At 50.5% G+C, this 23,704-nt stretch overlaps 1 protein-coding gene and 2 non-coding genes across 3 annotated transcripts in view; 1 reads left to right on the forward strand and 2 right to left on the reverse strand.

The window, feature by feature from the left end:
- Window positions 1–851: 851 nt before the first annotated feature.
- The window catches only part of LOC119432497 (ABC transporter A family member 2-like), a 151,022-nt gene continuing 128,169 nt past the window's right edge, over window positions 852–23,704 (reverse strand). Inside the window, exons 8-10 of the mRNA XM_037699662.2 lie at window positions 13,856–13,981; window positions 6,160–6,254; window positions 852–1,034 (exon numbers count right to left, since the gene is read on the reverse strand). Of these exons, the coding sequence (XP_037555590.2) occupies window positions 852–1,034; window positions 6,160–6,254; window positions 13,856–13,981 (404 nt within the window). The remainder of the gene's footprint in view (window positions 1,035–6,159; window positions 6,255–13,855; window positions 13,982–23,704) is intronic.
- On the reverse strand, window positions 15,973–16,044 carry Trnat-cgu (transfer RNA threonine (anticodon CGU)). Its single transcript has one exon. It is a non-coding gene; the product is annotated as a tRNA-Thr (tRNA).
- On the forward strand, window positions 17,196–17,267 carry Trnat-cgu (transfer RNA threonine (anticodon CGU)). The gene has a single exon. It is a non-coding gene; the product is annotated as a tRNA-Thr (tRNA).

Raw genomic sequence — 23,704 nt, forward strand, 5'->3', positions numbered from 1 at the left:
AGCATAGTCATTTGTAATTTTGTTCCTAATTTAAGGTGCTGGCGCACAGAAAGTCGCCGCTCGAGCACGCTAGTTATAGATTTGGGCGCCTGTACCTACGTAAACACGTAAAACATGTGTAACAAACACCCGATCACAATATAGGGTAGGGGCCACAGCATATTCGCGGTATCCCGGTAAAGTTGCTTCCATATTACCGTGCCTAAATACTCCCATTGGACAATAAGTCCTGTAAAAAAATAAAGTACCAGCACGTCCTTATAAAATTTAAATTCACAGCGAGTAGGAATATTTTCAGGGCAGGGCAAGACGTTAGAGCTCGTCCTTCTCACACGCAAGATATTGCACAACTGGGCCTTGCTGATTGTGGAAAATATAAAACCTGTGCACTGCCAGCTTGAGTGCAAAAACTACACGTCCGGCGCCTTCTTCAGGGCTAAGAAACAAGTCGCGGCGCCTCGTTTTCTGGAGGCGAGGGTGTAAAATTATGTGGTAAGCAACATGTTAACGCAGCGTCTCTTGGCTTGTATCAGCCTGCTTGCGTTGCATGATGTATGCTGAGAACGAAGGCTGTGTTTCAAACCAAGTTCTTATTTGGGAAGGACAAATTCCGGCCAAGCCCTGCGGAAATTTTTGCTCGAAGATTTTGTAAATACACTCGACCTTGACCTGTAGCCAACTGACATTTGCGCAGTGACACTCCTAATGTCATATTCATTTACATGGTCCACGGTGTTTCAAAAAGCACCGCTTGAGTTCATGTCAATGTTACAGCTAGGATTACATTTTGAGTAGGTGACAATTGATTCAGACACATAAAAAAAGAAACCTGCGGTTGGTTTACGGGGCCCCTACTCCAGGGCTCCGCTGGCTCTTGCCAGTTTCTCCGCTCTCTGGATTATCAGCTTGAGCTCGTGGTCGAGGGCCGAGCTGGACGGCAGTCCCTCCCATTGCTCCCTCGTTGTGTTCGTGTCGTGACGTTCTATGTCGTGGAGCGTGCACTCCGACGTAATGTGGTATGGGGTTGGTGGAAGCTGAGCAGCGGATGAGCAGATTACTGTAATTTCATGAGGGCAACCCGATACCTTTAACTATGCAATTTGTATTCTTCGTATGGTGCTGCCGCTTCGAATTAACCAGCAGATTGCTTCCAGGTAAAGCGCCAACGGCCCTAGGGACATAGGGTGTCTCTGTAGGACTGTAGCACCGTGGAACAACTGGGGTTGCATTTCCGGGTGATTACTTTCTGACACATTTGTATTTCTAGCGTTGTGAAAAGCTCGCCATCTACGCATAGTTCGAAGAACGCTGTCTACCGTATAGACAAGCGACATTTTTGTCAACAAGAAACCTATCAGGGGGGGGGGGGGGCGTATTCTGTAAGAGTCCACCTAGTGGACTGTCCACATCGGCTGTCGCCATTGGCTGCCGCTTCACGAGCGCGAAGAAGACTGGCTGGCACCTTCGCGCTCATGAAGCGGCAGCCAATGGCGACATCCGAAGTGGACAGTCCACTATAGGTGGACTCTTACAGAATACCCCCCCCCCCCCACCCCCCAGATCGCTCACGTGCATGCGCATGGGCACAATAAAAAGGAACATTATTTGATATAACTGGTCAAGCCACTTCAATGCATGGCCGCAATTATCTGCGGCGGCCTACACGACGATAAAAGGGTTTGGAACAACAGAATCACGTGTGCCTAAAAGAAACAGTAGGTTCGCGGTATGCGACAGTAGGCTGCTATCTCTATGATGGTATGGCGAGGGGAAATCGTACACACTATACACTGAAGTACTCGTCTATACACTGACCTACTACGAAATGTGCTACAGCATTCAGGTTTACTCCCAAAACCAGTGACACGAAGAAAGTCATTCACTAATATCTGTACGGTAAAATTAGACGTCTTAAACAGGAAGAAAGTGAAACGAAAGCACTTGCTATTCTCCACTATTCCTTAATGTCTCTTGGTGCCGTCAATAAGGTCGTGACGGCCTCACTTCACCTTCAAGACATCATCTCCACTCCAGAAGGCAAGGCGACATGCGTTCGCGCGTTTCCATTCATAAAGGTGACTTTTAGGTAAAGGTTCATAAAGGTTCATGTAGGTAAATAGAAAGGTGTCCAATCTCTCGTGCGACCAACTAAAAAACCCGCTGCTGCGACTTGCGAGTGGCATACACAATCAGTATGACGCACGCTTTCACTGAAGCGCTCAAAAAAAAACGATGTCACAGTTTCGCCCTAAAGGCGAAGCAATGAATGCGATAGCAACACAGCAATGTCATACGAAGTAAGGTGAGCGGCTTTGGTAGCAATATGAATTGTAGTAAACATGAGCTGATTAAGTAACCAGGTGTGCTTCGGCGTAAGTACACCGACATGAAGAGAGACTCGATGACCACGAGAAGGCGCGTGTGAAACGGTGGTGTTGATGAGAAGCGCTTCCCGTGGGCAGCGCGTGCGAAGGGACACAACTGTAGTGCTGCACTGCCGATCCGGGCAGCATTGCATGTGTAGCGTGCGTTGGAAAACGTGGCCCGACTATTACTAACTGAATGAACAAGCGTGGTGTGAGCGCGCACAAACAAACATGAATAGATCACACTGAATGACTGCAGACAACGACTGTCAAAACGCTGGCAGCAAGCGAAAACACCGCAGCGGCGAAGGTACGTGCGGTCTATCGCTTCAACGGAAACTGAGCGGCGAATGCACGGCGCATAAAGGTCAGAGCCGTGGGGAGATAAGAGACGGTGCGGGCGGAGCGACGAGCGCGGCTGTTGGCAGAGTAGGAGTGCGCCCCCCCCTCCCCCCCCCCCAGCCCCGCTCCCTCCGGCGCTGGCTTCCCGCATCCTTGCTTGCGCGTGGGAGATTAAAGAGTTTTAGATTAGGGGGACGCAAGCGTAGGGGCCCGCTAGCGCTTGGGGCCGCGGATACTGCGCACGCGCAGACCGGTCTGCGCGTGCGCAGTACCGCGGCCCCAAGCGCTAGCGGGCCCCTACGCTTGCGTCCCCCCAATCTAACACTCTCTATTGAGTGCGTTCGCTCTCCGTGACAGCGCGCGTCCCCGCACGCTTCCGCTCGGGCATACGGCGCGCGGCGAAGATTTTATCTATAGGGAACCTCACGGCGACGGCGACGGCGACGCCGACGGCAGAAATCCGGTTGAAGTGTCCATATAATTGGCAATAAAAGAGACCCTCAAAAGAACGCATGCCACCAACGCTTGAAACTGATGTTTTTGAATGTGATATATAACGATGTCGTGAAAGATCTGCTGTACATACACTAATGAACAACTGAAGGTACTAGACATAGCGTACCAAATAAATAATAGCCACACAAGCTTTGTTCATGTTGCGGCTAACAATGTTGGTTTCGTCCACAAGGTTAGTTCACGATAGCTAAAACAGCCTATACACGGAAGGGCATGGGTGTTTCAACCTTGACCTTTCGTAAGTACGATCAAGGGAAATTCAAGCATGAACTAGTTGAATGCGACTGATATGCGTTCTTTGTTAGTTTAATCTACATTTGCAAGAGTGGTTTCATTCAGGCTTCACATGTGTTCATTAGTAGATACAGCATAGAGAGTCAAATTCAACAAGAACGGACACTCCCATAGACCCCAGCGGCAGAACCGATTGTAGCGCACCAAGCGGCTGATGTGAAACACTGAACCACACTTCTGGATTCGGTTTCGAGCGCGCGCAGTTTGGTCGCTGGGTAGGACGTGTTACGCCAGCTGCATTGATCGGCGCGGCGTCTGTTTGAAAGCGAAAGCTTTATTAACCTAGTTGAGCCGAGTTGAGCCGTAGCCATTGACCTTCGTTTCACCGCATCTGCGCCGTGGTTTTGGCAACGCATCACGTGACTCGTCGCGCCGAGCTCCGCCGCCATCGGCTTAGCGTATGCGCTTTCCGCAGCTGGGTCGTCGCCTGACCACGTGACTCGCCGCGCACCTGGCTAATAAGAAGAGTGCTGCGCTCGTGCGAACTTGGCCATGGGTCAGAGCGAGGTCGGGCCGTCTTCCCTGAGCGTTGCGCAGGAGCGGGAGGGTTCGAGCCTTCGTCGGCAAGCGGCGTCTGACCGCCTTGCGGATATTACCTGACGAGCTCCTTCACTGGAGTGGGTCCGGAATGCTAAGCGCGCGAAGCTAGCGTCGGTGACTGAGGAAGAGCAAGCTGTTCGTCTCGCAAAACGCCGGAAGAGGGACCACAACCGTAGAAAAAAACAGGCCTTGGACAAAAAAAAAAGTGCTTTCGCTTTGCATATCCAGCGCTAGCTGAGCTAAGCCGCTGCATTTTGTTTTGCTTCTGCTGCTGATCCACCGCGCTGTCAGTGGAAATAACATTTCTGAGAAGAGATTTATTGGCGATGTCCTTCAAGGACGCTACGAGATGAAGGAACGGCGAGGCAGAGTAGGGCACCGTCTCAAAAGACACCAGCGACCAGCAGCGGGAGCAGAGTGGGCCGAGCGTTGGCGATGCCGCTGGACGGAGGCACGCCTTCTTCACAATCACCCCCATAGAAAAAGAGCCATCCTGGCGACCTCAGAGATTGGAGGCAGAGGGTCATGGTAGGGCTTGAGACGCGCCACGTGGACTAGGTCACGTCCACGCCGGCGCATGTCGTCAGATGGAGAAAGTGGCTCGATGAGAAAATTCACCGAGGACGTTCGCTCTAAGTCACGGTAAGGTGCGTCGTACTTTGGAACGAGTTTCGAGGAAAGCCCAGTAATTTGGCAAGGAACAGCCAGCCATGCAAGAGACCCTGGGGCATACGTAGAATTTAGAAGTGACTCGGCGCGGCCTTCCTTCTGGCACTCTTGTTCCTGTGATGTAAAGGTGCGCGCGAGCTGGCGCAGTCTTCAGCTTGTCGGGCAGCTTCGTATACAGGTGCGCACTCGGAAGCGTCAGGACGGTATGGAAGGAGAGTGTCAATGGTATACAAAGGCCATATAGCATCCATATAGGAGGAAGAAAGGTGAAAATCCCGTAGTAGCTTGTATCGCGGTATTGTATGCGAACGTTACAAAAGCCAGTACGTGGTGCCAGTTCCCATGATCGGATGCCACGTACATCGCGGTTAAACCGCTCTGTGAGCCCGTTAGTTTGTGAATGGTATGCCGTGCTCCTTCGATGAATAATGTGGCATTCCCAAAGCAGAGCTTCGACGACTTCGGAGAGGAAGGTGCGACCTCTATCACTGAGGAGTTCTCGAGGTGCCCCATGTCGAACAACGAAGCGGTGTAGGACGAAAGAGGGTATATCCCGCGCCGTAGCATTCGGTAAAGCAGCAGTTTCGGAGTGGGTCAAATGGTCCACAGCAACTATGATCCACCTATTGTCATACGGTGTCATGGGAAGCGGGTCGTAGAGGTCAATGCCAACGCGATCGGAGGGTGTCGCAGGGCACGCAAGCGTCTGCAAGGCGCCAGACGCACGTAAAGATGGTAATTTGCGACGTTGGCAGTCAGGGCAGCACTGAACAAACTTTCGTAAAAAAGTGTACATTCCCCACCAGTAGAAGCGACGGCGAATACGTTCGTAAGTCTTAAATGCTCTGGCGTGTCCACATTGTGGATCGCGTGAAAAGAGGCTTAGATTTGGGATCTTAAGCTGCGGGGAATGACCAGTAACCATCGACGGCCTTCGGGAGCATAGTTGTGTCAGTGGAGCAGCTAATCACGAATGACGAAATGAACAGCTTGGCGTCGGAGGGATCGGGATATAGGGGTGGTCGATGTTCCAGAAAGATAGGCGAAAAGAGAAGCTAGTCCACGGGTCACGGCGTTGTTCGGTGCCAATCGCGTCAAGGTCAAGTGATCACAGGGGGTGTGCGCAAGTGGTTCCGCAGGCCGAGTCGGGAGGTAGAGGTGAACGGGACAGGGCGTCTGCGTCAGTGGGCTTGCGTCCGCAGCGGTAGACGACGCGAATATCGTACTCCTGGATTCTGAGGGCCCAGCGCGCTAAGCGGCCAGATGGATCTTTCAACGTGGCGAGCCAACAAAGCGCGTGGTGATCCGTCACTAGGTCAAATGAGCGGCCGTATAAGTATGGGCGGAACTTGCCAAGCGTCCATACTAGAGCCAAGCACTCTTTTTCAGTGCCGCTGTAATTGACCTCTGCTTTTGTCAACGTACGACTCACATAGGCGACCACGTATTCAGAGTAGCCGGCCTTTCGTTGCGCGAGGACGGCTCCAAGACCGTCCCCGCTGGTGACTGTATGTAGCTCAGGGTCAGCTAGCGGGTCGAAATGGCGAAGAATTGGTTGCTGAACTGTCGAAACTGATCAATAAGAAGAGAGTAAGGGATATCCAAAATTATAAAGTGGAAAACATTGAGGAAGCAGTAAAATATGGACGCAGCATGAAATCAGTGAGAGGAAAATTTGGCATAGGACAAGGGAAAATGTATAGACTGAAAGATAAGCAGGGTAATATCATCAGCAATTTTGATGACATAGTAAAAGCATCGGAAGAATTCTATACGGACCTGCACAGTGACCAGAGCAGCCAAGCTACTTTCATTCGAAGTAGTTATGAACAGGATACAGAGGCTCCTCTATAACTAGCGATGAAGTTTAAAGGGCCTTGAAAAACATGACAGGGGAAAAGCTGTCGGCGAAGCTGGAATAACAGTCGATTTAATCGAAGATGGAGGAGATATCATGCTTGAAAATCTTGCGGACCTTTATACGCAATGCCTCACGACTTCAAGTCCACCAGAACGCTGGAAGAATGCCAACGTTATACTCATTCATAAGAAGGGAGACGTTAAAGAATTGAATACTCATAGACCCATTAACTTGATTTCAGTACTGTATAAGTTATTCACCAAGATAATTTCCAATAGAATCGGGTAAACACTTCACTTCAGCCAACCATGAGAACAGGCTGGCTCCAGGAAGGGATATTCTACGATGGATCATATTCATGTCATAAATAAGGTAATAGAGAAATCTGCGGAGAACAATCAACATCTCTATATGGCTTTCACAGATAATGAAAAAGCATTTGATTCATTACAGATACCAGCAGTCATAGAGGCATTGCGTAATCAACGAGTACAGGAGGCATACGTGAATATCATGGCAAATACCTACAAGGATTGCACAGCAACTTTGGTTCTCCACAAGAAAAGAAGAAAGATACCTATCAAGAAAGGGGTCAGCCAAGGAGACACAATCTCTCCAATGCTCTCCAATCTCTCCACTGCATGCTCAGAAGTATTCAAGCTCTTAGACTGGGAAGGTTTAGGAGTGAGGATCAACGGCGAATACCTCAGAAACCTTCGGTTTGCAGATGACATTGTCCTATTCAGCAATAACGGGGACGAATTACAGCAAATGATTGAGGACCTTAACCGAGAAAGTGTAAGAATGGGGTTGAAGATTAATGTGCAGTAGACAAGCATAATTGTCAAAAGCCTGGCAAGGGAACAAGAATTCACGATCGCCAGTCAGCCTCTAGAGTCTGTAAAGTAGTACGTTTATCCAGGTCAATTACTCACAGGGAACTCTTATAATTAGAAAGAAATTTATATAAGAATAAAATTGGGTTGGGGTGTATACGGCAGACATTGCAAAATCCTGACTGAGACCATACCACTGTCGCTGAAAACAAAAAGTATACAATCATTGCATTCTACCGGTGCTAACATATGGAGGAGTAAATTGGAGGTTAGCGAAGAAGCTCTAGAACAAGTTAAGGACTGCACAAAGAGCGATGGAACGAAAAATGTTAGGCCTAACGTTAAGAGACAGAAAGAGAGCGGTGTGGATCAGAGAACAAACGGGGATAGCGGATATTGTAGTTGCCATTAAGCGGAAGAAATGGAGCAGGGTAGGCCATGTAACGCGTCGTATAGATAACCGGTGGACTATTAGAGTTACAGAATGGATACGAAGAGAAGGGCAGCCTAGCCGAGGACGGCAGAAAACTAGGTGGGGTATGGAAGTTAGGAAATTTGCAGGCGCAAGTTGGAATCAGTTAGCGCAGGACAAGGGTAATTGGAGATCACAGGGAGAGGCCTTCGTCTTGCAGTGGACATAAACAGGCTGACGATGACGTGGAGAAGTATGAAGACGACGTAGTGCAGATAACCAGGAGGAGAGGTCCGCGCTACCGCATAGGAGCTGGGTCAAGGGCGACATGATCGATGCGAAATTGCGGACAAAGCGCCAGAAATATGAGCACAGGCCCACAAAAGTGCGAAGTTCTTTGACGTTAGTAGGCCTCGCGAACTCAGCGACTGCACGAAGTTTCGCAGGGTCCGGTAGAACGCCAGGCTTGGACACGGTGTGGCCTAAGATGGTCAGCTCCGGCACGGCGAAGCGGCACTTTTTGAGGTTGAATTTCAGGACAGCGTTGGTTAGACACGTCAAAACATATCTAAGGCGAAGCAGGTGGGTCGGAAAATAAGGCGACAAAACCACGACATCGTCGAGGTAACACAGACACATAGACCACTTGAGGCCACGCAGCGTATTGTCCATGAGTCGTTGATGCGTCGCGCGCGCGTTGCAAAGTCCAAAGGGCATCACGTTGAATTCATATAGGCCATCAGGTGTAATAAATGCCGTTTTCTGGCGATCAGCTTCAGCCATGGGAACCTGCGAGTAGCAAGAACGCAAATCTAGGGACCAAAAGAATTCAGCACCCTGAAGGCTGTCAAGGGCGTCGTCTATGCGTGGCAAAGGATAGACGTCCTTGTGCGTGACTTTATTTAATCAACGGTAGTCAACGCAAAAGCGAATAGACCCGTTCTTCTTGCGAAAGAGAACGACAGGATATGCTCGGGGACGGTGGGATGGTTGAATAACGCCACGGCGTAGCATATCGTCGACTTGGTCGTTGATGACGCGACGTTCGTCAGCAACGGTACGGTCGTTGAAGCAACGGCTGGTGTAAGTTGGTATCAATGTAGTGCTGCACTTCCGACGTTCGGCCCAGTTGCGGCTGAGAAACATCGAAAGAATTTCTAAAGTGGTGTAGAAGCTGAAGGAGCTCGGAGTGTTCGGCAGCGGTTAGTATGGTGGCAATGGAACTGGAGAACACGTCACTCGACGACTCCTCCAGCGTTGAAAGGGCGCGGAGTTCGTTGGAGTCAAGATGGAAAGATTCGTCTGCCACGGTAACAAAGAACAAAGAGTCAAAGTGTTCCATGTGGCCGAGACATTGACCGACAAGCAACGTAACAGACGCAGAAAGTGGATTGTGCACAAAAATATTGCTGATGCCGGCGACGATGTCAATCGTTGCAAAAGGCAGTGGAATGGCTTTGCGACTCATAAAGATGTCAGATGGTGTGAAGAAGACCGTAGCATCGGTGACGGCACCGCCGACGACTCGGACAACGGCAAGTGAGCCAGGCGGAATGTCGGTGTCCTCACGCACGAACAGTTTAGGCGGCTGATCATGAGCGTCATGGGATGGTGCGTCTTACAGCGGCGAAACAACAACTTGCGCTCGTGCGCTGTCGATCACAGCGTTATGACGGGACAAGAAGTCCCACCTAACGATGACGTCATGTGAGCAGGCAGGAAGAACAATAAACTCGCCAATATATAAAACGCCTTGTAAAAGCACACGGGCAGTGCAGGCTGCCAGAGGAGTAACGTGCTGCGCGCTTTCCGTGTGAAGCAGCAGTCCAGAGAGCGGCGTGGTCAACTTGCGGAGCGAACGGCAGAATTTGACGGCTATAACAGAAACGGCGATGCCAGTGCCCACAAGCGCAGAAGTATGAATACCTTCAACGAATATTGCGACCATGTTAGCAGAAGAAGAGCGAGGGCTTGGGCAGTTCGAAGATGGCGCAGTTCTGGCCTCGTGAACTGCGGCGCTTAGTTTTCCTGGTCGGAGGGTGCGGGTCGGCGACGCAATGGGGAAAGCGATCGTCGACGAGGAGATGGGGAGTGGCGCGATGGAAATTCAGGGAAGTCAGCAATAACATACCACTGGGAGGTACCCGGGGCTGATTGGCCCATGGGCTGACAACCATACTGGAACGGCCGGGCAGCGTTGTCGGAAGTTTGAAGGCGACAGCAGCAATAGCGAGCGACGTGCCCTGGCGTGCAGTAGGCGTAACAAATGGGACGATTGTCAGGTGTCTTCATTGATTGCTGACTCTCGGCCCGGCCTAAGAAGCAGTAGGAGAGGTGGGTGGTGCAGACTGTTGCAGGATCGAGAAAGGAAGCTGGGGAGGACTACGCACTACTTGCGCATATAGGTAGGAGGCGCGGCAACAGGCTGCACTGCCTGCACATACGTAAGAGGCGCGCCTACAGGCTGCGCTGCCTGCGCATAGGGAAGAGGCGCGGCCACAGGTGGCTGGTGGTGAGCGACGGGAATAGCTTGAGCGACCTCTTCGGCAATGACATTGCGGCACGTTGCAGGCAGACGACAGGACGGCTCATGAGGGAACGGGACCAAGGAAAGTTGACAGGCAACTTCATCGCGCACGAAGTCTTGAATATGCCGAAGCAATGGAGAGTGGTCGGAAACGGCAATGAGACTCGATAGCGAGTTTTCGGTCGACAGAGGCTGCCCAGTCAGGGTGCGTTGCTTCTTCAACTCTTCAAAGCTCTGACATAACGTAACTACTTCAGAAATGTTGCGCGGATTCCTAGCCAAAAGCACCTGTAATGCGCCGTCATCGATGCCCTTGAGGATGTGCTGAACTTAATAAGCTTTGAGCATGGCGGCGTTGGCACGTTTGCAAAGGCCGACGACTTCTTCAATGTAGCTCGTGAAAGTTTCACCAGTCTGCTGTGCAGGGGCTCGCAAGCGCTGGTCTGCGCGTAGTTTGCGGACAGCAGGTCGACCAAAGACTTGAGTGAAAGACGTCTTGAAAGTTGACCATGTTGGGATGTCGACTTCGTGCTTATGGAACCAGAGCTGGGCAACGCCAGTAAGATAAAATATGACGTTGGTCAACTTCGCGGTGTCGTCCCACTTGTTATGCGCGCTCACCCGTTCATACGACGTAAACCAGTCCTCCAAGTCTATTCATCTTTACCGCTGAAGACCTTCGGATCACGTTGCCGAGGAACCCCGGTGCATGCAGATCACGGACTGAGGCGCAGGCGCCGGCGAGTCTGCGTTGTCGGTCACGATGGGCGGAAGCGTTCGGGTTCGAAGCTCAAGGGTGCAAGTGACGGGGGAATTCCAGCAACCTCCACCAACTGAGAAGAGGTTTATTGGCGGTGTCCTTCAAGAACGCTACAACATCAAAGAACGGCGAGACAGAGTAGGGCACCGTTTCTAATGACACCAGCGATCAGCAGCGCGAGCCGAGCGGGCCGACCGTTGGCGACGGAGGCACGTCTTCTTCTTCACATTTCTTTTATTGCGATAGGAATTATATAGACACTCCAGACCCATTTCTACCGTCGCCGTCGCCGTGAGGTTCCGTATAAAGTCCACCGACAATAAAATCATCGCTACGCGCCGTGTGCTGTATGTACGAGTGAAACCTCGTGTGCGAGGGTGAACCACCGATTGCAGCTTAATCCCGCGCACGCAAGGGCGAGAAAGGAGCGCACAGTCTTCCAATCGCGCCCAGCACTCCGGAGGGAGGGTAGGGAGGGGGGTTTACTCCGCGCCGCCAGAGCTGCGGGGGAGAGTGTAGGGAGTGGGGAGGCCTCGTACAACGCCGCCCGCTACCGCCTGGTCCGCTGTATCTTGAAACCCATCTGCGGCGAGGGCAGAGTCCTTCCTCCCTGCACTGTGTTTTCGCGGCTTAGTTCGCGTTGATGCGATCGGCGGGACGGTCAATTCGCTTGCTGCTGCAGCCGGGCTTACTCACTACAGCGTTTTGACAACAAGTTTCCGCGCTCATCGAGTGAGATGCGTTGATGTTTGCTTGTGCATGTGTAATACCATGCTTGGCGATTTAATTAATATACCTATCTGGCAGGCTCATAAGACCGATAATACTACTGTCCTTACTTCGTATAGTTCTCCAGGAGTTTCCTGTCGCTATCGATGTTTCGCCTTCTGGCCGAAACTGCGATTTTTTTAAAAATTTAGTTGAGTAAATACCTACGATTTCGAGTTACCTTTACAACCCTTCATTGAAGCTGTCCTTCGTACAAAGTGCAATTTCATAAAGTAGACACAAGAGGCGTTGTGAAATGAGGAAATGTTCAGTTTGCTTTATTAAAATGCTCGTTCTATTGCTGTGGCACCAGGTTAGAAGCAGCAGCCGGATCAGTTCCTGTACGAAGCTCCGCCGGACAGCATGAACTGAAAAAAGTTATAAGCATGCGTTATTTTGGCGTTTAGATATTTTAGGGATAACTGCGTGTAGGATAAACGTGCGATAGGTTGAATGGGAGAAATTACGAACAAAGGCAATCACTTTTATAAACAATACGTAGAAACTCCTGACGCATCCCAAACGATACTATACTATACGTATGACGTAGACATCTCATTTCCAAGCGTTCCCCCATTCGCGGGCCTCATTTCATGGTCTTTAAAAGCACAAATACAAAGCCGACTGCACGTTTTCGACATAACTTGGCATCAGCGGACACGACGGTACGTCATATATACAGAGGTGGCCACAGCCCAGGCTTCCAGCCAGTAGCTCGCCGAATGCCTTCTACGCGCACCCAACACGAATGTTTAGGTGCAAAACGTATTTTGAGTCGTTCAGAGGACTGGATTGTCTAGGTCTAAGTTCATGGTTTTCGACCTCCTTGGCGTTATTTTTTGCGCGTTCTACCGGCGCAAGCAACGTACTCCTGGCAATCGCTGGTCGCGCTTTTGACAAGCTTCTGCATTAAAAGAAGTTAAGTGTCGTTAAGTTAAGAGCGTCACGATGATGCCCCCAGTAAGATTGAATACACATTAAACAAACTGTGTCACAGCGGCTGGTGCGGATGCGTGCCCACAAGGTATCCCCCAAATGTAGCGAAATAAGTTACAAGAATGTTGTGCGTCACTGCGAGCCTCACAAACACGTCCTAGTAAGATAGAGTACACGCCGAGCTGCGCCACAGCGGCGGAGCTATTTTTCGCTAACTGCGTCACAGTAATCGGTGCGTCCAGCAAGACATAAGGCAATGTTGCTCGAAATACAGCGGAAACTGACAAACAAAATGTCTCACCTTGCGGGAGTGCCGTGTCGAAGTCCAGCATGAACGCAAAAATACGCCGAGAACCCAAGAGACCAGAGCTACACAAAAAGACAAAAGGGACGCCCAGCACCCGAGCATTCACGTACGCATCTGGCCTCCCTCGCTACGGTGACATTTCTGGCGCATGGTGCAAGCATCTGGCGCGACTGGCGTGTCATTGGCTTGCCGCTAGGTAATGCCAAACAAAAAAAAAAAACAAGTCGCAAAGTAGAACGTCTTTTAGACGCAAAACTTTCTAGTTGTAGCGGGAAATAATAAAAAAGAAAATTACATTCTCTGTTACCTTAATTTCACGTTTTTTTGGATGCTCGAGTCCGCTAACGCATGATGCGAACAGTAGGCCATGGCGTGTTTCCTACTGCCAGTTTTCGCCATGTGTCCACTCTTGTTGAATTTGTTTCTCCATCGCCGCATAATGTTTAGAAACCGGCTGCAGAGCAATTGCACATTCCGCTTCGATGTGATGGCAATTAAGAGACGTTCGGATCAGTTATTGCTTGTTCGGCTTTAAAATTATGTTTATGGTATTTAGAAATCGTTGCAATACAGTCACATTCTCTCCCCATTCTGTGCTTACGCAGACCTTGACGAGCTTAGAAACCTTAACCGGTAAATCAGTTGAACGGATCCTGTCGAGGCTCCAAGTGCTGTATCATGAAATGCCACCAGGTACCTGGAAATAACGATTGCTGCTTACCTCCCATGTAGAGCCCCCCGAGAAGCCAAGAGGCTGCAGTCATGACGGGTTGTAGGAATTCCGCCGCCAGGTAGCCAAGGGCAATAACAAGCGGCCCAGCGGACACAAAGCCGAGAACGAAGAGGCCTAAAAGAAAGCAAAAACATGTATGTATGTATGTATGTATGTATGTATGTATGTATGTATGTATGTATGTATGCATGTATGTATGTATGTATGTATATATATACATATATATATATATATATATATATATATATATATATCATATCATAAGAAGCCAACAAACATTGACACCAAGAACAACATAGGGGAAAAATTACTTGCACACACTAATTGAATTAAAGAAATGATAAATTAATGGAAATGAAAACGGATGAAAAAACAACTGTCCGCAGGTGCGGAATGAACCCACGTCTTCGCATTACGCGTGTGATGCTCTCACCATTGAGCTACCGCGGAACCGTTTTCCCATCCGCTTTCTGGGGTATTTATGTTTTTACAACTAGAACTAGCTCTGGGAGTGTTAGCCAGCGCCACCACTCACAAGCCTAGGGGCGGATGTGGAACATCCTTTCTGCCGCAGACGTCACGAGCACGTGATCTTTTCGGGTGATGGCAACTGGTCAATAAACCCACATATGCTCCCTGAAGGCATCAATGTTGCCGGATTCGAGCCCTCGTTATGTAATGAACGAGAAGAAAGGGAACCGAGGGGCCCGAATTTTATTAATCATATCATAAGAAGCCAACAACCATTGACACCAAGAACAACATAGGGGAAAAATTACTTGCACACACTAATTGAATTAAAGAAATGATAAATTAATGGAAATGAAAACGGATGAAAAAACAACTGTCCGCAGGTGCGGAATGAACCCACGTCTTCGCATTACGCGTGTGATGCTCTCACCATTGAGCTACCGCGGAACCGTTTTCCCATCCGCTTTCTGGGGTATTTATGTTTTTACAACTAGAACTAGCTCTGGGAGTGTTAGCCAGCGCCACCACTCACAAGCCTAGGGGCGGATGTGGAACATCCTTTCTGCCGCAGACGTCACGAGCACGTGATCTTTTCGGGTGATGGCAACTGGTCAATAAACCCACATATGCTCCCTGAAGGCATCAATGTTGCCGGATTCGAGCCCTCGTTATGTAATGAACGAGAAGAAAGGGAACCGAGGGGCCCGAATTTTATTAATCATATCATAAGAAGCCAACAACCATTGACACCAAGAACAACATAGGGGAAAAATTACTTGCACACACTAATTGAATTAAAGAAATGATAAATTAATGGAAATGAAAACGGATGAAAAAACAACTGTCCGCAGGTGCGGAATGAACCCACGTCTTACGTCTTCGCATTCGAAATGCTCTCACTGCCATTGAGCTACCGCTGGGAACTGCCAGCTTTCTCCATCCATCGCTTTCTGGGGTATTTATGTGACAGCCGTCGACCACTTTTACGCCGAAACAGCTTGCGTGACTTCGGCGTCGGCTTCTGAAGTGGCTGCATTTATACTTAGCATTAATCCTGCGTCACGGTGCTCCTCGTGTCATCCTGAGCGACTAGAACTAGCTCTGGGAGTGTTGAGCGCTTTCATAGCACGCTCTCCGACAGCATGTATATTCAACCAGACCACACAAACAGCGCCACCACTCACAAGCCTAGGGGCGGATGTGGAACAGCTCGCCCGCGTCAACACTGAAGCACGGCAACAGGACCGCAAGGACCTCCGCATCCCATCGCGCAGTGTTTTCTGCTCCGGACACCGGCTCGCAGACGTTCATATCACAGAGTCTTGGAGCAGACTTCTCCCGTTAATTATCTCGCAACCTATTGTGGTTCCCACTGTGAATCTTTTCGGGTGATGGCAACTGGTCAATAAACCCACATATGCTCCCTGAAGGCATCAATGTTGCCGGATTCGAGCCCTCGTTATGTAATGAACGAGAAGAAAGGGAACCGAGGGGCCCGAATTTTATTAATCATATCATAAGAAGCTAACAAACATTAACACCAAGAACAACATAGGGGAAAAATTACTTGCACACACTAATTGAATTAAAGAAATGATAAATTAATGGAAATGAAAACGGATGAATAAACAACTGTCCGCAGGTGGGGAACGAACCCACGTCTTCGCATTACGCGTGCGATGCTCTCACCATTGAGCTACCGCGGAACTGTTTTCCCATCCGCTTTCTGGGGTATTTATGTTTTTACAACTAGAACTAGTTCTGGGAGTGTTAGCCAGCGCCACCACTCACAAGCCTAGGGGCGGATGTGGAACATCCTTTCTGCCGCAGACGTCACGAGCACGTGATCTTTTCGGGTGATGGCAACTGGTCAATAAACCCACATATGCTCCCTGAAGGCATCAATGTTGCCGGATTCGAGCCCTCGTTATGTAATGAACGAGAAGAAAGGGAACCGAGGGGCCCGAATTTTATTAATCATATCATAAGAAGCCAACAACCATTGACACCAAGAACAACATAGGGGAAAAATTACTTGCACACACTAATTGAATTAAAGAAATGATAAATTAATGGAAATGAAAACGGATGAATAAACAACTGTCCGCAGGTGCGGAATGAACCCACGTCTTCGCATTACGCGTGCGATGCTCTCACCATTGAGCTACCGCGGAACTGTTTTCCCATCCGCTTTCTGGGGTATTTATGTTTTTACAACTAGAACTAGTTCTGGGAGTGTTAGCCAGCGCCACCACTCACAAGCCTAGGGGCGGATGTGGAACATCCTTTCTGCCGCAGACGTCACGAGCACGTGATCTTTTCGGGTGATGGCAACTGGTCAATAAACCCACATATGCTCCCTGAAGGCATCAATGTTGCCGGATTCGAGCCCTCGTTATGTAATGAACGAGAAGAAAGGGAACCGAGGGGCCCGAATTTTATTAATCATATCATAAGAAGCCAACAACCATTGACACCAAGAACAACATAGGGGAAAAATTACTTGCACACACTAATTGAATTAAAGAAATGATAAATTAATGGAAATGAAAACGGATGAAAAAACAACTGTCCGCAAGTGGGGAACGAACCCACGTCTTCGCATTACGCGTGCGATGCTCTCACCACTGAGCTACCGCGGAACCGTTTTCCCATCCGCTTTCTGGGGTATTTATGTTTTTACAACTAGAACTAGCTCTGGGAGTGTTAGCCAGCGCCACCACTCACAAGCCTAGGGGCGGATGTGGAACATCCTTTCTGCCGCAGACGTCACGAGCCCGTGGCGCTGGCTAACACTCCCAGAGCTAGTTCTAGTTGTAAAATCATAAATACCCCAGAAAGCGGATGGGAAAACGGTTCCGCGGTAGCTCAGTGGTGAGAGCATCGCACGCGTAATGCGAAGACGTGGGTTCGTTCCCCACCTGCGGACAGTTGTTTTTTCATCCGTTTTCATTTCCATTAATTTATCATTTCTTTAATTCAATTAGTGTGTGCAAGTAATTTTTCCCCTATGTTGTTCTTGGTGTCAATGTTTGTTGGCTTCTTATGATATGATTAATAAAAATCGGGCCCCTCGGTTCCCTTTCTTCTCGTTCATATATATAAGGCGCTGGCGAACAGTGGTAGGGCTAGCTCTAGTAAACTTAAATGCCTATGTTGGTGAACGAATTGATGGCCGTCGCCGTAGCACAATTGGCAGTGCACCGCACGCGTAATGTGGATGTGGCGGGTTCGGCTACCGCCGGCGAAAAGTTATCTTTTCGTCCACTTCCGTTTTACTTTTTCTTCATTCCAATGTCAACCACACTTAATTTCCCCGATACTTTCCTGGGCTTCATTGTCTGTTGACCGTATCTGGTCACGATAAACACAATCGCGCACCTCGGTTCCCGTTCTTCTCCCATATATATATTGCGACGTAGCGTTAACGCGACCTTTAATGCGCCGCGAAGACGTGGCGGACCGATCACACTCAAGGCACAGATCAGTCTCAAGATGAGTCCCCACAAGCGATGAAGACGAAGAAGCCGATATGATGATGAACATGTGCAGCCGACGAAAAAGTGACTGGGAAATGCCCAGAATAATTTCCCCCGCGTGCGAGCGGCCAGCCTGGCCGCAACTTAAAGGGACGGCGAACGCCTTGTGAAAGACTTCATGCGAGAGACGTGGACAATCTCGGCAGTGCGACAGCGGCGGTCAGTGGGAACCACAATAGGTTGGACGAGATAATTAACGGGAGAAGTCTGCTCCAAGACTCTGTATGGGCATATGAACCGAAACTTGTCGCACAAGCCAGGAGTGCGAGCCGGTGTCCGGAGTAGCACTTCATCGCCCGGGCGGAAGAACACTGCGCGATGGGATGCGTCATAGAGGTCCTTGCGGTCCTGTTGCCGTGCTTCAGTGTTGACGCGGGCGAGCTGGCGACAGTGGAGGAGGCGTGATATATATTGTTCACAAGAGGATGCAGCTGGAGTGACAGAGGCGGAGAAGAAGGAGACGTCAAGAAAATAAGAGGGCGAACGGCCATAGACGAGGTAGAATGGCGAGTAACCAGTTGTGCGTTGTACGGCGGTATTGTACGCAAAAGTCACGAATGGCAAAACTGCGTCCCAGTTTGTGTGGTCTGGTTGAATATACATGGCTATCATGTCGGAGAGCGTGCTATGAAAGCGCTCAGTTAGTCCGTTGGTTTGAGGGTGGTAACTGGAGGTTGTCTTGTGGGTGGTGCCGGAGGCTCGGAGCAATTCGGCTACGATTTGTGAAAGGAATGCCTTTCCATGGTCGCTCAGGATGACACGAGGAGCACCGTGACGCAGGATTAATGCTTGAAGTATAAATGCAGCCACTTCAGAAGCCGACGCCGAAGTCACGCAAGCTGTTTCGGCGTAACGTGTCAAGTGGTCGACGGCTGTCACTATCCATCGATTGCCGGTGAGAGTCGTGGGAAGAGGACCATACAGATCAATACCAACGACTTAGAATGGTGCCGATGGACACGGGACTGGTTGGAGCTCTCCGCTTTGACCTGATGTTGGTAGCTTTCGGAGCTGGCAAATGCGCAGGAAGCGACGTACCGCGCTACACTAGTGGATAAGCCAGGCCAGTAGAAGCGACCTTTGATGCGGTAGTATGTTTTCTGAAAACCAAGATGACCAGCAGTCATGTCGTCGTGATAGGCCTTAAGAACATTAGCACGAAGAGAGCGAGGCAGAACAGAACAGGCACCCAGCGTCGACCATCAGGGTGATAGATATGGCGGTACAGGGCGCAGTTGTCGAGCTTGAATTGCGTGAGCTGTCGACGAAGGCGAGCGTTGGGCGGGCGCGAAGTTCCCTGAATGCGGTCTATGATGCGTCGACAGTAGGGGTCAGCGAGTTGGTGAGATATGAGCGATCCAAGGTCATCAGAAGGAATCTGGTCAAAGCGGTTAAGGACAACACATGCGGGGAAGGACGGTCCGAAAGCTTGTCGCGGAAGGCAGGAGCGGAATCATGGCATGGCGTCGTAGGAAGCGGGCAGCGAGAAAGCGCATCGGCGTCCTGATGCTTTTTACCACACTTGTGGCTACCACACTTGCGGAGTGCCCGGTAATCGACGCCGTCGAAGAGCCGTCTTTTTTCCGAACTAGAACGACTGGGGATGACCAAGGACTAGCGGAGGGGCGTATTATCTTCCGTTGCAGCATGTCGTCGACGTTTTCTTCAATGACTTTCCGCTCGGCAAGAGAGACGCGATATGGTCGACGGCGAGCAATAGACCCGCCATCTGTCTCTATCCGATGCGTGATGACGGAAGTCTGTCCCAATGAAGAGGCATGCGCGTCAAACGAAGCTTCATACTTTTTCAGTAAAGCAAGCAACTGTTGTGACTGTGAAGGGGTCAGGTCGGAACTGATGGCAGCTTCAAGGGCAGAGAAAGATGCGGAACGCCCAACAGAAGGAGGTTCAGAGTAAGCCGCTTCAACAGAAACAACAGAGAGATGTTCGGATTTAGTGACGCAAGCCAACGTAGTGCCCTTAGGGATCAGAAGTTTTTCGGATGTCGGGTTGGTAGCGCAGACGAATGCGGAGCCATTGTCAAACCGGACCAGCCCTGACGCAAAGACTATCCCTCTTATGAAACAGTTCGCAGATGGTTGTACGAACACGTCACCATGTTCAATAACATCCCACGCGATTGCAACAATTCTCTGATGGCAAGGAACTAGCTCGGTGTCTTTTGTAGCAAGCAAGCGAAGCGGTGAGTCATATGTATGAAGTGAGTGGGCGGTGTCGGTCATGTGGAGAACACGTTTCCGACAGCAGATGGAAGCGGACGACGTAGAAAGAAAATCCCATCCTAATATCAGCTGCTGGGTACACGAACTTAGCACTGCGAATTGTATATAATGCAGAATTCCATCAATGTAGACACGAACAGTGCACATGGCGGCAGGTCGAATGGCGTTCCCTTGGGCAGCGAGTAGCGTAGGTCCATCATAAGGAGTGGTGACTTTCCTGAGGCGCGAACACAAATCACGGTGGATAATTGACAGACTAGCACCAGTGTCTATTAAAGCTTCCACGTGCACTGCTTCAACGAAAACAGATAGCATATTATGCGGACTGCGCTGGAGGAATTTCTGTCCTGTCGAGCAATGCAGCTTTTCCTCCAAAAGCTGCATAATTTGGTTTTCCGGGCGACGATCGGCGAATAGAGAAGCTGGTCGAAGTGGCGAGGTAGAGCGCGAAGGGGTGACGGCGAGCGGCGTCTGGCAGGACGGTAGCTAGGAGCCGTCGCGGAGGTTGCAGGTGGCGATGGAGAGCGGTCGGAACGCGGAGCATAAGGACGGCGTTGGAAAGAGGCCCCAGCAGAAAAGTCGTCCCGTTCGTAGGTGTCAAATCCGCGACGCTCGTCTCGCTGCCGCTTGTGACAGAAACGTGCAATGTGGCCACGATATCCACAGTAGTAACATATAGGTCGGGTTGGACGCCATGGTGGAAAGTAAGCTTGCTGAGGTGTGCTGGTAGACATCGAAGCCAAGTGCGTCTGCGTTGGTTTAGGAGGCATCGATGGCACGAGGGCTGGGGTAACTGCGGCTACCTGCGCGTACGTTGGTGGTGGCCTAGGGACTAGAGGGTCCGTATACGCAGTACCCGCCATAGACGCCAACTCCTCCTTGACAACGTCACGCAAAGTGGTATTGGGGGCGTGGGCAGGAATGGGACCTGCCGAGAAGCCAAGAGACTGCAGCTCTTCTCGTATGATTGCGCGGACCATTGCGCGCAACGAGGGATCTGCGGTAGGGTGGTTGTCAGGGGTGTCCGAGGGTGGCAATCGGACTGATTCGAGTTCGTCGAGGCGCTGGCACGTAGCTACAATGTCAGCGACGGTAGCCGGGTCCTTGATGGCCAACGCATTGAAGGCGAGAGGCCCAATGCCTTTGAGTATGTGGCGTACTCTGTCTTATTCGGCCATGGAAGCGTGGACGCGCCGACAGAGAGCGAGGAGATCCTCTATATACGAGGTATAAGACTCGCCGAGTTGTTGTTTGCGAGTGTCGAGTGCCTTCTTCGCGATGGCGGAACGAACGACCGGAGTACCAAAAACTTGTCGGAGCTGCTGTTTGAAACTACTCTAGTCGGTGAGGTCGATCTAGTGGTTGAAAAACCAAGTCTTCGCTACGCCCGTGAGATAGAAGGAGGCATGGCGTAGCTTCGTCACCTCGTCCCAGTGGTTAGCAGAACTCACCCGGTCGTAGTTGTCAAGCCAATCCTCCACATCTTCACCACGAAAGCCAGCAAACAGATGGGGGTCGCGCTGGGGCCCACTGACGATCCAAGATGGAGAGGCTGCGGCAGGTGGAGCCGAGATTGTAGATGTAGAAGCGCCAGAGTGCTCGTCCTGCGGCATGTTGGCGGACAGCTGGCACAAACGGCGACCTGAGCGAAGCTCCAGGAGGTAGAGCGGGCGAGCAGAGGACGGGGGACCGAGGAGCAACCTCCACCACTTGCGACGTAGCGTTAACACGACCTTTAATGCGCCGCAAAGACGTGGCGGACCGATCACACTCAAAGCACAGATCAGTCTCAAGATGAGTCCCCACAAGCCATGAAGACGAAGAAGCCGATATGATGATGAACATGTGCAGCCGACGAAGAAGTGACTGGGAAATGCCCACAATATATATATATATATATATATATATATATATATATATATATATGGACGTGCTACAAAGAGATATGCTGCGACATGCTGACGGACCGTGGGCACAAGCGGCGACCCGAACGAAGCTCCAGGAAGTAGGCCAAGGGCGTAGAGGACGGGGAACCAAGAAGCACCTCCACCACTTGTGACGTCACAGTAAGGGCGAACCTTTATTGAGCCCGAGAGACGACACGGCGAAGAAGGGCGGCGTCCACAACCAGCCTGAACAGTCTTCGACCCAGTACACACTGAAAATGATGCGCCCGCGCGCGCGTTGAAGATGAGGGGCACATGCACGGTTATGATAATGTACAGGTGATGAAGTGCACAATAAATGCCCACAATATATATATTGAAAGACAGAAGACGACCAGGACAGACAGCACTGGCAGACCTGTTTATTCCATCGGCACGGCTGAGGCTCAAACTCGAAGAAGAAGAGAAACAGGAATGATGATGCCTATATACAAATGAGAAGGATGAAGTACGTCAAATGTGCTTACACTAATTCCCCCCCCCCCCCCTCGTGGAAGCGGCCAACCTGGCCGCAATCTAAAGATCGACTGAACGGGGAATAAAGTGCTTCATGCGGGAGACGTGAACAATTTTTGCACTACGACGACGGTGGTCCTCGACGGAGTGAAGCGGAGTGACTAGATAGTTCACTACGGAAGTTTGTTGTAGGCCTGTGTAGGGCCCAATGTACCGGTGAAGGAATTTCTCGCGAAGTCCAGGGGTTCGAACCGGCGTCCATCGGAGGACTTGGTCTCCAGGATGGAAGGCGATGTCGCGGCGTTTACTGTCGCAGCGACGTTTTCTTTCTTCTTGGGTAGCGGCGGTGTTGCGTCGAGCAATTTCACGGCAATACGCGAGTCGAGCTGCAAACTCTTCTGGGAGGGAGGTGTTAGGCGAAGCAGGAGAGAAAAAGAATTCGGTGTCGAAGACGGAGGAGGCAGATCGTCCATACACCAGGAATAAAGGGCTGTAACCGGTAGTTCGTTGTGTCGCAGTATTATAAGCGAATGTAACACAAGGAAGGATGTTGTCCCAGTTTGTGTGGTCAGGACGTAAGTACATAGAAATCATGTCCGAGAGCGTTCGGTGGAAGCGTTCAGTAAGGCCGTTGGTTTGCAGGTGATATGTAGAAGTGGTTTTATGCTTCGTGTTAGTGTGCCGCAAGACTTCCTCGAGGACGTGGGACATGAAGGCTTTGCCCCGATCGGACAAAAGAACGCGAGGAGCACCATGGCGCAAGACTATGGATTGCAGGAAAAAGTCAGCAACCTCAGAAGAAGCACCAGATCGAAGAGGCGCAGTCTCGGCGTATCTTGTTAAGTGGTCTACCGCTCTGACGATCCAGCGGTGACCGGAGGGCGTCAACGACAAGGGACCGTATAAGTCAATTCCAACGCACTCGAAAGGTTCGGTCGGACATGGCAGAGGCTGAAGAAAACCGGCAGGCGGGGATGTGGAGCGTTTGCGGTGCTGAGACAACGCACATGAGGTAACGTATTTGGCTACCGTTGTGGACAATCCAGGCCAGAAGCAGCGGGTATTGATGCGGTCGTAGGTCTTGTGGAAGCCTAAGTGGCCGGCGGCAACGTCATCATGAAATGCTTCTAAAACTCGAAGACGAAGGCAGCGAGGTATGACTGGGACCCACTTGTTACCCGT

The sequence above is a fragment of the Dermacentor silvarum genome, chromosome 11, assembly GCF_013339745.2.
Source record: "Dermacentor silvarum isolate Dsil-2018 chromosome 11, BIME_Dsil_1.4, whole genome shotgun sequence".
Lineage (NCBI taxonomy): Eukaryota > Metazoa > Arthropoda > Arachnida > Ixodida > Ixodidae > Dermacentor > Dermacentor silvarum.